The following is a 13,798-nucleotide window of genomic DNA, read 5'->3' as shown; positions in this document are numbered from 1 at the left end:
TCTGCAAAGGCCAGACAACATCGATACCAGCGACCGTCACCATAACAAAGTAGCAGCCATCTGCATACTGATGAGCAATCCCCGGGAACAATAAGTAACATTTTGGACACACAAAGCAAAGCCAGACTCCCCGGCGCCAGCAGGAGCCAACACAAAGGAGGTGAACGAGCACCTCAAGACCGCCCATCGATCAGGGAACCGCTCCAGTATTGGAGAAATCGAACCAAGCGATTGAGACAAAGTCCAATCACTTGGGATCAGGTACAGGGTCCGCCCCGAAAGGCGGGAAGCTCCTGGGGACTATAAGAGTTAAGCCCCAAGTTCAAATCGCTCGCTTCACCTCTGCGTCCTGCCCGGGTCTCCCAGCAACAACGAACCAACATTGACCGTGACCGGTGCAGTGACCCCCGAACAAAGTAAGTCTTAATTCAACGCTCGCTACGAGATAGGCGCTCCTAGCTACCAATCCTTACCAACTTCGAATCCCGCAGACTCAGAACCCGAACGAAAGGCTATTTGTTACCCTGACTTGGTATGACAGCCCGAAGTTAAGTATAGGCCTGTCTATAGTTGTAGAAGTAGCTTAGACGTAGAATTTGTGCATGAGTAGCGATTACTGTGTATAATAAATGTGCTTTGATTTGAATCTTACTAATCGGTGTATTGGGTTATTGATCATTACTCGGACTTGAACCTCGTGGCGGTATCATAAAGATACCTGGCGACTTGAGAGCAAAGGTAATAAAACAGAGCAATTGAACCAATGGGAAAAGTTAGCAACACAAGTAACTACAGCATCTCAGATTCCCAATTCTTACCCATTCTTGCTGCAGAGAATGTGCCTCATGCAAACTGAAGCACCACAGCTGCAGCATGTCCTGTGCGCCAGTGCCACTTTAGGCAGCCAGAAATGTATCTGGTTTTGAATAAGTTGGTCCAAATTTAAAGAGACCGGAAAAATAACAAGGTAGATCAGTTGAAATGTCCGATACTGATGATGACCTTCATTCACTCATTTAGCTGACCTTTGCCATTTCATGATCACGAAAAAAAAGGCAAATCTGTCTCTGGTTGGTTGATTTTTATTCAGAATCTACAGTTCAATTTCATTACATTGAGAAGCAACAGCTCTTGGTCTCTTCATGAACACTGCAGCCACCACCAGCAGGGACAGAGACAGCATCATTAAGCCAATGGATACTCCTTGCAGAACCCAAGAAGGTGAAGCACCTAGCGGGACATTAAAAGACAGGATATTTACAGACATGATATTTGAGAAGAGTCAACAGGTGACCTATTGAAAAGGCTCTACTTACTATTTCCTTCATGCAGGCTCTTTGACTGGAGACTCCATCTTCCAGGAAAATGGGACCAGGAGCACTCACTAATGTTCCCTCGTAGTCATTGATACTCCTGCCGTCTCTCTATTGGGAAGAGAGGACAGTTTTGACCAATTCAGACTAATCGCCCAAGAGGGTGAACTAGCAAGCAGCGTGTGAACAAGTGAGGAGAACAGAAGATACAGGTCTAATAGCTGAGCTATGAACAATCTTGCCTCCAAGGTCTGTTGATTAACAAATCACTTCAGCTTCTTCTGTCACTGTTTATGCATTGATGATATTCAAATACAACAATTCAGGGAATAAAATTCATCTCAAGAGGGATGAAGGCAGGCCTATAGAAGGCTCCCTTCATTGAGGGGGAGAAACCCAACCACATATCCCTTTCAAAATGCTTTGATAAAGCAGAATCCTGACTTAGTAGAGATTTGAACTCACTTGGGCCACATTTGGATAAACAGTCATCCTGTCAAGGGGGTGAACAGACTTCAGCACTGCAGTGCAGGTAAACCAGAAAGGGAAAAGGTTATTTTCAGGTGAACTTCATTTAGCTACAGTAAGATGTCTTACAACACCAGGTTAAAGTCCAACAGGTTTGTTTTGATGTCACTAGCTTTCGGAGCGCTGCTCCTTCCTCAGGTGAATGAAGAGGTATGTTCCAGAAACATATAGATAGACAGATTCAAATATGCCAGACAATGCTTGGAATGCGAGCATTAGCAGGTGATTAAATCTTTACAGATCCAGAGATGGGGTAACCCCAGGTTAAAGAGGTGTGAATTGTGTCAAGCCAGGACAGTTGGTAGGATTTTGCAGGCCAGATGGTGGGGGATGAATGTAATGCGACATGAATCCCAGGTCCCGGTTGAGGCCGCACTCATGTGTGCGGAACTTGGCTATAAGTTTCTGCTCGGCGATTCTGCGTTGTTGCGCGTCCTGAAGGCCGCCTTGGAGAACGCTTACCCGGAGATCAGAGGCTGAATGCCCTTGAATGCTGAAGTGTTCCCCGACTGGAAGGGAACATTCCTGCCTGGTGATTGTCGCGCGATGTCCTTTCATTCATTCTTGCAGTGTCTGCATGGTCTCGCCAATGTACCACGCTTCGGGATATCCTTTCCTGCAGCGTATGAGGTAGACAACGTTGGCCGAGTCGCACGAGTATGTACCGCGTACCTGGTGGGTGGTGTTCTCACGTGTAATGGTGGTATCCATGTCAATGATCTGGCACATCTTGCAGAGATTGCCATGGCAGGGTTGTGTGGTGTCGTGGTCACTGTTCTGAAGGCTGGGTAGTTTGCTGCAAACAATGGTTTGTTTGAGGTTGCGCGGTTGTTTGAACGCAAGTAGTGGGTGTGTGGGGATGACCTTGGCAAGATGTTCATCTTCATCGATGACGTGTTGAAGGCTGTGAAGAAGATGTCGTAGTTTCTCCGCTCCGGGAAAGTACTGGACGACGAAGGGTATTCTGTCGGTTGTGTCCCATGTTTGTCTTCTGAGGAGGTCGGTTTTTTGCTGTGGCGCGTTGGAACTGTCGATTGATGAGTCGAGCGCCATATCCCGTTCGTGCCAGGGCATCTTTCAACGTCTGTAGATGTCTGTTACGCTCCTCCTCGTCTGAGCAGATCCTGTGTATACGGAGAGCTTGTCCATAGGGGATGGCTTCTTTAATGTGTTTAGGGTGGAAGCTGGAGAAGTGGAGCATCGTGAGGTTATCCGTGGGTTTGCGGTAAAGCGAAGTGCTGAGGTGACCGTCCTTGATGGAGACGAGTGTATCCAAGAATGCAACTGATTTTGGAGAGTAGTCCATGGTGAGTCTGATGGTTGGATGGAACTTATTGATGTCATCGTGTAGTCATTTCAGTGATTCTTCACCGTGGGTCCAAAGGAAAAAAATGTCATCGATGTATCTGGTGTATAACGTTGGTTGAAGGTCTTGTGCGGTGAGTAGGTTTTGTTCAAACTTGTGCATGAAGATGTTGGCGTATTGGGGTGCGAATTTAGTCCCCATGGCTGTTACGTGCGTCTGGATGAAGAACTTGTTGTCGAAGGTGAAGACGTTGTGATCCAGAATGAAGCGGATGAGTTGCAGAATTGCATCTGGAGATTGGCAGCTGTCGGTGTTGAGTACTGGGGCTGTTGCAGCAATGCCGTCGTCATGGGGGATGCTGGTATAGAGTGCCGAGACGTCCATTGTGACGAGGAATGTTCCTAGTTCAACTGGTCCATGGGTGCTGAGTTTCTGTAGGAAGTCCGTCGTGTCGCGACAGAAGCTGGGCGTACCTTGTACGATGGGTTTCAAGATGCCCTCGATGTAGCCAGTACGATGGGTTTCAAGATGCCCTCGATGTAGCCAGAGAGGTTCTCACACAGGGTCCCATTGCTTGAAACGATAGGACGGCCTGGTGTGTTGGCCTTGTGTATTTTCGGGAGGCAGTAGAGATCTCCAATGCGGGGAGTACGTGGGATGAGAGCACGTAGGGTGCTCTGAAGATCTGGATCCCAGGTCTTGATCAGTCTGTTAAGTTGGCGGATGTGTTCCTTGGTCGGATCTGCGGGTAACTGTCTGTAGTGTTCTTGGTTGTTCAGTTGTCGGTATACTTCTTTGCAGTAGTCCGTTCTGTTCAGTATGACAGTGGCCCCTCCTTTGTCTGCTGGTTTGATGACGATGCTGCGGTTGGTCTTGAGAGCGCAGATGGCATTGCGTTGTGCTTGGGTGACGTTCGGGGCTGTCTTGTGAATGCGACTGATGAACCTGGCATTGATGCGACTCCTGACGGCATGAGGATACCTGTCTAGTCTAGGACAGCGGTCTTCCGGAGGGGTCCAATTCGACTCTTTCCTCTTCGGTTGCCGCACTGCAGATCTCTCGGTCTGCTGTTCCGGTTCATTGATAGTCTGCTTGGGTTCGCTGTTGTCCTCTTGGGGTCTGTGGAAGAATTCCCGGAGCCTCATTCGCCTGATGAATTCCTCCGTGTCTGCCGCGAGACTGATGGGGTCCATTTTGGTGGTGGAGCAGAAATTGAGCCCTCTGCTGAGGACTTTGATTTCGTCTGGTTGAAGGGTGTAGTCTGACAGGTTGACAATAGATTTCCCTGTATTGTTTTCTACTGTGGTACCGGGGGTGGCTTGGTTGCTGCTGGTGGTGATGCCGAGTTTCTCAAGCTTCCTGTTCTTGGTATGCATATAGGTGGCATAGTATTGTTGTCTCATCTGTTTGGCGGTGTTCCGCAGCTGGTCTGCTGCATCCTGAGTGCAAGTTGAGAATATGGCCTCTATCTTGGTTTCCAGGTTGCGTCGTCTGCTGTAGATCTGGCGTACAAGGTGGTTGAGGAGTGTGAGAGAGACAATGGGACCCTGTGTGAGAGCCTCTCTGGCTACATCGAGGGCATCTTGAAACCCATCGTACAAGGTACACCCAGCTTCTGTCGCGACACGACGGACTTCCGAACTAGGAACATTCCTCGTCACAATGGACGTCTCGGCACTCTATACCAGCATCCCCCATGATGACGGCATTGCTACAACAGCCTCAGAACTCAACACCGACAACTGCCAATCTCCAGATGCAATTCTGCAACTCATCCGCTTCATTCTGGATCACAACGTCTTCACCTTCGACAACAAGTTCTTCATCCAGACGCTCGGAACAGCCATGGGGACCAAATTCGCACCCCAATACGCCAAGACCTACTCACCGCACAAGACCTTCAACCGACGTTATACACCAGATGCATCGATGACATTTTTTTCCTTTGGACACACGGCGAAGAATCACTGAAACAACTACACGATGACATCAATAAGTTCCATCCAACCATCAGACTCACCATGGACTACTCTCCAAAATCAGTTGCATTCTTGGATACACTCGTCTCCATCAAGGACGGTCACCTCAGCACTTCGCTTTACCGCAAACCCACGGATAACCTCACAATGATCCACTTCTCCAGCTTCCACCCTAAACACATTAAAGAAGCCATCCCCTATGGACAAGCTCTCCGTATACACAGGATCTGCTCAGACGAGGAGGAGCGTAACAGACATCTACAGACATTGAAAGATGCCCTGGTACGAACAGGATATGGCGCTCGAATCATCGATCGACAGTTCCAACAAGCCACAGCAAAAAACCACACCGACCTCCTCAGAAGACAAACATGGGACACAACCGACAGAATACCCTTCGTCGTCCAGTACTTTCCCGGAGCGGAGAAACTACGACATCTTCTTCACAGCCTTCAACACGTCATCGATGAAGATGAACATCTTGCCAAGGTCATCCCCACACCCCCACTACTTGCCTTCAAACAACCGCGCAACCTCAAACAAACCATTGTTTGCAGCAAACTACCCAGCCTTCAGAACAGTGACCACGACACCACACAACCCTGCCATGGCAATCTCTGCAAGACGTGCCAGATCATCGACATGGATACCACCATTACACGTGAGAACACCACCCACCAGGTACGCGGTACATACTCGTGCAACTCGGCCAATGTTGTCTACCTCATACGCTTCAGGAAAGGATGTCCCGAAGCGTGGTACATTGGCGAGACCATGCAGACACTGCAAGAACGAATGAACGGACATCGCACGACAATCACCAGGCAGGAATGTTCCCTTCCAGTCGGGGAACACTTCAGCATTCAAGGGCATTCACCCTCTGATCTCCGGGTAAGCATTCTCCAAGGCGACCTTCAGGACGGTCAACAACGCAGAATCGCCGAGCAGAAGCTTATAGCCAAGTTCCGCACACATGAGTGCGCCTCAACCTGGGACCTGGGATTCATGTCGCATTACATTCATCCCCCACCATCTGGCCTGCGAAATCCTACCAACTGTCCTGGCTTGACACAATTCACACCTTTTTAACCTGGGGTTACCCCATCTCTGGATCTGTAAAGATTTAATCACCTGCTAATGCTCGCATTCCAAGCATTGTCTGGCATCTTTGAATCTGTCTATATATATGTTTCTGGAACATACCTCTTCATTCACCTGAGGAAGGAGCAGCGCTCCGAAAGCTAGTGACATCGAAACAAACCTGTTGGACTTTAACCTGGTATTGTAAGACTTCTTACTGTGCTCACCCCAGTCCAACGCCGGCATCTCCACTTCATTTAGTTAGGTGAACTAAACTGTTAAAAAGCGTCTTTGTTACCTTTCTAGTGAGAAACCTTTCTAGTGAGAGGTTGCTCAAACTTTCCATCCAAGAAAACAAAAGTCTTCACTTCAACCGCTTGTGATGTGTTGGGAACTTTGTCAGAAAACACAACCACTGGGTGTAGAAGAGTCTGATAAACATCACCCTCATAGGGACACCTGTTACCAACAGAGTTGAGCTCATCAATTGAATATTTTCCAATTCGTTTATTCCATTGTTCTCGGCTGGCTCTCAAATCCATGTGGAACAATACTGAAGTTAAAGAATGTTAATGACTAACTGAGATGAGGAGGAACTACTTCTTGCAAAGGGTGGTGAATTTGTGGAACTCGCTGCCTCATAGTGTGGTGAAAATGGTTTCAAGAAGGAGATACATATATAAGGGATAAGGGGAACAGGGAGGTAGATTTGAGAACAGGAAGAGATCTGCTATGATATAGCAAAGGGCCGAATTGCCAATTAGAGCAAAAATGAATTTTTATGAAACCATTCACAAAATGGGGTTACTTGGATTTAAAGACATTTAGCAACACTGAATCCTGAGTGTAGATGTCGGCCATTCAGCTACTCTGAAAGGACATCTTTGAATACATGATCAGGATGTGAACAGAACAGACCTCATAGTTTTGATATGCATCTTGTCGAAGTGCATCTTGATCAGCACATGAGAGCTGAAGGGCCTGTTCCTGTGCTGCACTGTAGGCCCATCCTGTGTAACCCCATAACACCCACCTAACCTTTGCACACTAGCATGGCCAATCCATCTAACTGACAACTTGTACAAACACAGACAGTTACCAAGGTTGAAATTGAACCCAGGTCCCTGACACCAATGGGCAGTGCTACCCACATTGACCCAAGAGTTATCATTCCTGAAGAATGTAGCAATGTGTGTGATTCAAATCAACAGTTGTATTGGTTCCTGAAGCGAGAAGATGGTCAAAAGAAAGAGGCGAGTGTGGCTCATGTGACTTGAAAGACTGGATTCAGTTGCCAGAAACCCTAATGTGTCCAGAGTTCTCCCGCCCAGTGAGTTTATGGCTACTAAGGCAAGGGGGAAATGGGATCGGAATCAGTCTGGTCATATTGTTCCTGAACTGTCTAAAACGTTAGCCTTTCCATTCATACTTACCCATCCACCAGTAGACTCCATTGCACCTCATGGTCTGGGGCACGAACAGGAGTTGCCCAACAGTCATGCAGTCTCAGGACAATCATTGGGTCAGTGCGATCCAGGACACGAACCTCCACAAACACTGGTTCCTGAAGGATTCTCTGAATGGGGTAGTCACTATCCACATACCAGGATCTGTAGTCACCACCTGAGGGGCAGACACAAGAGCCAGTCACTCCCAGTATGGATACATCCCCACTGCTTCCATAAACCATTACCCAGGCCAGCTCTACCTTTTGCTATTCGCAATTCCAGTTCCAGAATCCTATCTTCAGAAGCAGGAGGTGGAGGAGAAACAGTGTAAACTGTGACATTGGTCTGTAAGCCAGTCTCTTGACTCCCTGTGTACTTGCACTGGACATGCAGGCTGCAGGGAGACAGAAGTAGTTGGAGCTTCATTCAGTAACACGTCCCCTCAATACCAACATTTCCCACCATCCCCCTACCTGAAGGTGCTGTCCCGGGTTATTGAACCCAGCTTCCCAGTCTGAATCATCTTCTTCCCCAAGACATCCGTTTCATATATCAAGGATACATCTTCCTCCTGCAATGAGGAGGCTGTTTTAATAAGAAGCCGACTCCTTTACTGGGAAAATGCTTTGACCCTTCAATACTCACCCGCTTGCTGGAGCCACAAGAGGTAATTGGAAAGTGGAAAGTCACTAATCGGGCAGTGGATAGTTTAGGCTTGCACTCAGCCTCTTGTCCATCCTTCACATACAGAGATGACAGGTTGAGGGCAGGACGGGTCAGGTTCCTGGAGATCACGATGAGGAACTGACCATCAGCTGTGCACACTGCAAAGAGAGAAAATCATTTCCACTGCTCCTGTTGTTGGTTAGGGACCTCAAGATATCATTGTCAAAGCCACAAACAGCTCCTCTTCCTCATGCAGCTCAACCATTGTTTTGATTGGAGTGAGTAAGGATGTATGTTTGACAAACACAGGAAAGTCAGTCAATGGAGTAGAGCTGTGCTGATTTAAACTGCCCCCAAAGACAGGCAAAAGGATTGCCAACTCTATTTATTACTGGGTGATTCTGAAACCTTCCGTTTCTATTCTAAAACTATCCATTGTAATGCAACCAAAACAATCGACAAATAGTTCTACCATAGGCCATTACCAGCTCTTAAAATCAATGATATCTGCTGCTTCCATCACCCTTGTGGGCTGAGTTCCAGATCGCTACCACTTGGAAGAAAAAAAACATTCCCTTGCCCCAAGATCTTAAATCATTCCCTTGCCCCAAGATCTTAAATCAGAGTCCCTAGTCCTTGCCAGCTAGTGGGCTTGCTCTCGCCTACCTTCTCCATGACTGTCAATTGTGCCCACCTGAAATTCAACTACCTCCTGGAGTGATATCAGAGTAAGAAGTCTTACAACACCAGGTTAAAGTCCAACAGGTTTGTTTCGATGTCACTTGGACTTTAACCTGGTGTTGTAAGACTTCTTACTGTGCTCACCCCAGTTCAACGCCGGCATCTCCACATCGTAGTGATATCATGGTTGTGTTGCAATTCACCAACTGACCACTGGACGTCTCTGGCTGGAGGAAATAAAAGAGAGCTTGCATGTGCATGATTTTCATGTTGTCTTGTATAAAACGTACCCCCAGTTAATGTTAAAATCATTTATACCTTAACAAGTGTTCATGTAATCAATCAGGCCATCCAACATTACACCCCCTCCTTTCTCCCAGGGGAACAGCCCCAATTGAAGCCCAAGATCTCATTGGCTTTGCCAATTACTATTACTCCATCTTCAAAGATTAAGGCACATGCACTTCCACCACCCACATCACTAAACGTCAGAATCTACGTCTCCCGCAACTATCACCTCACTTTAGCAAGTGTCATCGACCCTGTCTGCTCATTCTGCCGACATTACAGGGCTGTCCTCGCCCCCATTTTCCAGTCTTGCAGCATTTCACTCAAGCAATCCAACATCCAGCAAATTCCCTTCATCAACCTCCTATTTCAAGTCCAGTATAATTTGCCTTTTATTAAAAAGTCAGCTCAAGTCCAATCTGATGCCCATTACTTTTCTCTTGATAATATTTCAAAATCCTTACCTACCAGAAGTCCGAAATACATGTAAAACCCTGAAGCGTGTCATATTGCAATGTAACACCTCCCCCTTGTCTGGGGACAGGATGAAGTCAGGCCCCTGCAGCCCCACAGCTGCCAGCCATCAAGACCAGGTGATCCACCTACCCAATCATAACCAACCTTTTATTGCAGCAGAAGCTCCGCTTCACTGAAAGTATTCTAGTCGTGCCCTGCACCCCCCGGCCCACTTCACCTCTCACTATTAACACTGAAGTGAATTTGACGGTGACTGACATTTTATTGTTAGTGTCTCTTCTAGCTTCATCTCCCTTCACATCATCCAAGGAGCCCTGTTTTTGGCTCCTTCAGCTTTCACACTTGGCCTGTATCTGTAGTCGCTCTTATAACCACTGCAGGTTTTCCTGTTGGTCTCACCCTGGCAAAATCCTCATTGCATTGAGATTTTACGGGGACGATTCTCCGCGGCGCGGGAACGCCGTCCCGGTCCACGCCGGCGCGAACGGGCCTCCGCCGCGGCCAATTCACTGCCTGGGTGGGGGCGGGCAGCGGCGCAGCGAGGAGTGCGGAGCGCTGGAGCGGCGGCGTCATCGCGCGGCGCCACGATGACGCCACGTTTAAGGAACACCACAGAAACACCGGGGACGAGATGGAGGAGACTCGGCGCGCCGCACCCCGCTTCAGGGACAGCGACCTGGAGTCGCTGTTGAATGCAGTGGAGAAGCGCAGGGGCGTCCTCTACCCCCGGCGCGGACAACAACAGCCAGGCAGCACCGTGAGGCGTGTATGGCGAGAAGTGGGGGCCGCAGTCAGCGCTATGGGGCACACCCCCCGCACGGGGCAACAGTGCAGGAAGAAGCTGCACGACCTCACGAGGGCAGCGAGGGTAAGTTACCTGAGACCCGCCCCGTGCAATGCCCCCCCCCCCCCCATTGCCCACGCTAGGAGGGGGAGAGAGGGGTGGGTGGGTGAATAAAGGAAATTACAGGACAGGCCCTTGGGCAAACCTGTTGCCTATTTTCCAAGGATCTATTCCCCTCTGTTCCCCCCCCTGTTCATGTATCCGTCTAGATGCATCTTGAATGATGCTATCGTGCCCGCCTCTACCACCTCCGCTGGCAAAGTGTTCCAGGCCCCCACCACCCTCTGCGTAAAAAACTTTCCACGCACATCTCCCTTAAACTTTCTCCCCCTCACCTTGAAATCGTGACCCCCTTGTAATTGATACCCCCACTCTTGGAAAAAGCCTGTTGCTATCCATTTGCCTGGATTGGACTCCATCTGCCGTTTCTCTGCCCAACTCTCCAATCTCTCTATATTTTGCTCTATTCTCTGACAGTCCTCCTTGCTATCTGCAATTCCACGAATCTTAGTATCATCTGCAAACTTGCTAATCAGGTCACCTATACCTTCGTCCAGATCATTTAGGTATATCACAAACAACAGTGGTCCGAGCACGGATCCCTGTGGAACACCTTTCTCCAATTTGAGACGCTCCCTTCCACCACTACTCTCTGTCTCCTGTTGCCCAGCCAGTTCTTTATCCATCAAGTACACCCTGAAACCCATACGACTTCACTTTTTCCATCAACCTGCCATGGGAAACGTTATCAAACGCCTTACTGAAGTCCATGTATATGACATATACAGCCCTTCCCTCATCAATTAACATTGTCAGTTCCTCAAAGAATTCTATTAGGTTTGTAAGACATGACCTTCCCTGCACAAAACCATGCTGCCTATCACTGATAAGTCTATTTTCTTCCAAATGTGAATAGATCCTATCCCTCAGTATTTTCTCCAACCGTTTGCCTACCACTGACGTCAAGCTCACAGGTCTATAATTCCCTGGATTATCCTGCTACCCGTCTTAAACAAAGGGACAACATTAGCAATTCTCCAGTCCTTCGGCACCTCACCCGTGCTCAAGGATGCTGCAAAGATATCTGTTAAGGCCCCAGCTATTTTGTCCCTCGCTTCCCTCAGTAACCTGGGATAGATCCCATCCAGACCTGGGGACTTGTCCACCTTAATGCCTTTTAGAATACCCAAAACGTCCCCCTTCCTTATGCCGACTTGACCTAGAGTATTTAAACATCCATCCCTAGCCTCCACATCCGTCATGTCCCTCTCCTTGGTGAATTCCGATGCAAAGTACTCATTAAGAATCACCCATTTCCTCTGACACCATGGGAGAGGGGGGGGGGGAGGAGAGGGGTGGGGAGAGGAGAGGGGTGGGGGGAGGGAGAGGAGAGGGGTGGGGGGAGGGAGAGGAGAGGGGTGGGGGAGGGAGAGGAGAGGAGAGGGGGAGGGAGAGTAGAGGGGGGGGAGGGAGAGGAGGGGTGGGGGGAGAGGAGAGGGGTGGGGGGAGAGGAGAGGGGTGGGGGAGAGGAGAGGGGTGGGGGGGAGAGGAGAGGGGTGGGGGGAGAGAGGAGGGGTGGGAGGAGAGGAGGGGTAGGGGGAGAGGAGAGGGGTGGGGGGAGAGGGGTGGGGGAGAGGAGAGGGGTGGGGGGAGAGGGGTGGGGGGAGAGGAGAGGTGGGGGGAGAGGAGAGGTGGGGGGAGAGGAGAGGAGAGGGGTGGGGGGAGAGGGGTGAGGGGAGAGGAGAGGGGTGGGGGAGAGGAGAGGGGTGGGGGGAGAGGGGTGGGGGGAGAGGAGAGGTGGGGGGAGAGGAGAGGAGAGGGGTGGGGGGAGAGGGGTGAGGGGAGAGGAGAGGGGTGGGGGAGAGGAGAGGGGGGGTGGGGGAGAGGAGAGGGGGGGTGGGGGAGAGGAGAGGGGGGGTGGGGGAGAGGAGAGGGGGGTGGGGGGAGAGGAGAGGGGGGGTGGGGGGAGAGGAGAGGGGGGGGGTGGGGGGGAGAGGAGAGGGGGGGGTGGGGGGAGAGGAGAGGGGGGGGTGGGGGAGAGGAGAGGGGGGGGTGGGGGGAGAGGAGAGGGGGGGGTGGGGGGAGAGGAGAGGGGGGGGTGGGGGGAGAGGAGAGGGGGGGGTGGGGGGAGAGGAGAGGGGGGGGGTGGGGGGAGAGGAGAGGGGGGGGGTGGGGGAGAGGAGAGGGGGGGGGGGTGGGGGAGAGGAGGGGGGGGGGTGGGGGGAGAGGAGGGGGGGGGGTGGGGGGAGAGGGGGGGGGGGTGGGGGGAGAGGAGAGGGGGGGTGGGGGGAGAGAAGAGGGGGTGGTGGGGGAGGGGAGAGGAGAGGGGGGGGGGAGGGGAGAGGAGAGGGGGGGGTGGGGGGAGAGGAGAGGGGGGGGGTGGGGGGGGAGAGGAGAGGGGGGGTGGGGGGAGAGGAGAGGGGGGGTGGGGGGAGAGGAGAGGGGGGGGTGGGGGGAGAGGAGTGGGGGGAGAGGAGTGGGGGGGAGAGAGGAGAGGGGTGGGGGGGGAGAGGAGAGGGGTGGGGGGGGAGAGGAGAGGGGTGGGGGGGGAGAGGAGTGGGGTGGGGGGGAGAGGAGAGGGGTGGGGGGGAGAGGAGAGGGGTGGGGGGGAGAGAGGGGTGGGGGGGGGAGAGGAGAGGGGTGGGGGGGAGAGGAGAGGGGTGGGGGGAGAGGAGAGGGGTGGGGGAGAGGAGAGGGGTGGGGGGAGAGGAGAGGGGGGAGAGGAGAGGGGTGGGGGGGAGAGGGGTGAGGGGAGAGGAGAGGGGAGGGGGGAGAGGAGAGGGGTGGGGGAGAGGGGTGAGGGGAGAGGAGAGGGGTGGGGGAGAGGAGAGGAGGGGTGGGGGGAGAGTTGAGGAGAGGGGTGGGGGAGAGGAGAGGGGTGGGGGGAGGGGAGGGGGGGAGGAGAGGGGGGGAGAGGGGGAGGAGAGGGGTGGGGAGGAGAAGGGTGGGGGAGGGGAGTGATGGGGAGGGGGAGGAGAGGGGAGGGGTAGGGGGGCTGGGAGTGGTGGGGGGGGTGGGGTTAGGGGGAGGGGCAGGGGTGGTGGGGGAAGGGAGAGGTGTGGGTGAGGGAGGGGGGAAGGGAGAGGTGTGGGTGAGGGAGGGGGGAGGGGGCATTGCACCCGGAACACATGTGGATTCCCCCCCCCCCCCACCGTGGGGCAGGTGCCATGGCGTGGGTCGGTGTGTCC

The 13,798-nt window shown here is 51.9% G+C and overlaps 1 protein-coding gene across 1 annotated transcript; it reads right to left on the bottom strand.

Annotated features, from left to right (window-relative positions):
* Positions 1 to 1,070: 1,070 nt before the first annotated feature.
* On the bottom strand, positions 1,071 to 9,270 carry LOC140394737 (zona pellucida sperm-binding protein 4-like). Its single transcript, XM_072481955.1, has 6 exons — positions 9,213 to 9,270; positions 8,300 to 8,478; positions 8,128 to 8,225; positions 7,915 to 8,048; positions 7,640 to 7,829; positions 1,071 to 1,230 (listed from the first exon to the last, which is right to left on the bottom strand). The coding sequence occupies exons 1-6, from the start codon at positions 9,268 to 9,270 to the stop codon at positions 1,110 to 1,112; spliced, it is 780 nt and encodes a 259-aa protein (XP_072338056.1). The 3' UTR covers positions 1,071 to 1,109.
* Between the last annotated feature and the right edge of the window lie 4,528 nt (positions 9,271 to 13,798).

Source organism: Scyliorhinus torazame, chromosome 18, assembly GCF_047496885.1.
Source record: "Scyliorhinus torazame isolate Kashiwa2021f chromosome 18, sScyTor2.1, whole genome shotgun sequence".
NCBI classification, from domain to species: Eukaryota; Metazoa; Chordata; class Chondrichthyes; order Carcharhiniformes; family Scyliorhinidae; genus Scyliorhinus; species Scyliorhinus torazame.
The sequence above is the reverse complement of the archived record's forward strand: the minus strand, read 5'-3'. Positions and strand labels throughout refer to the sequence as shown.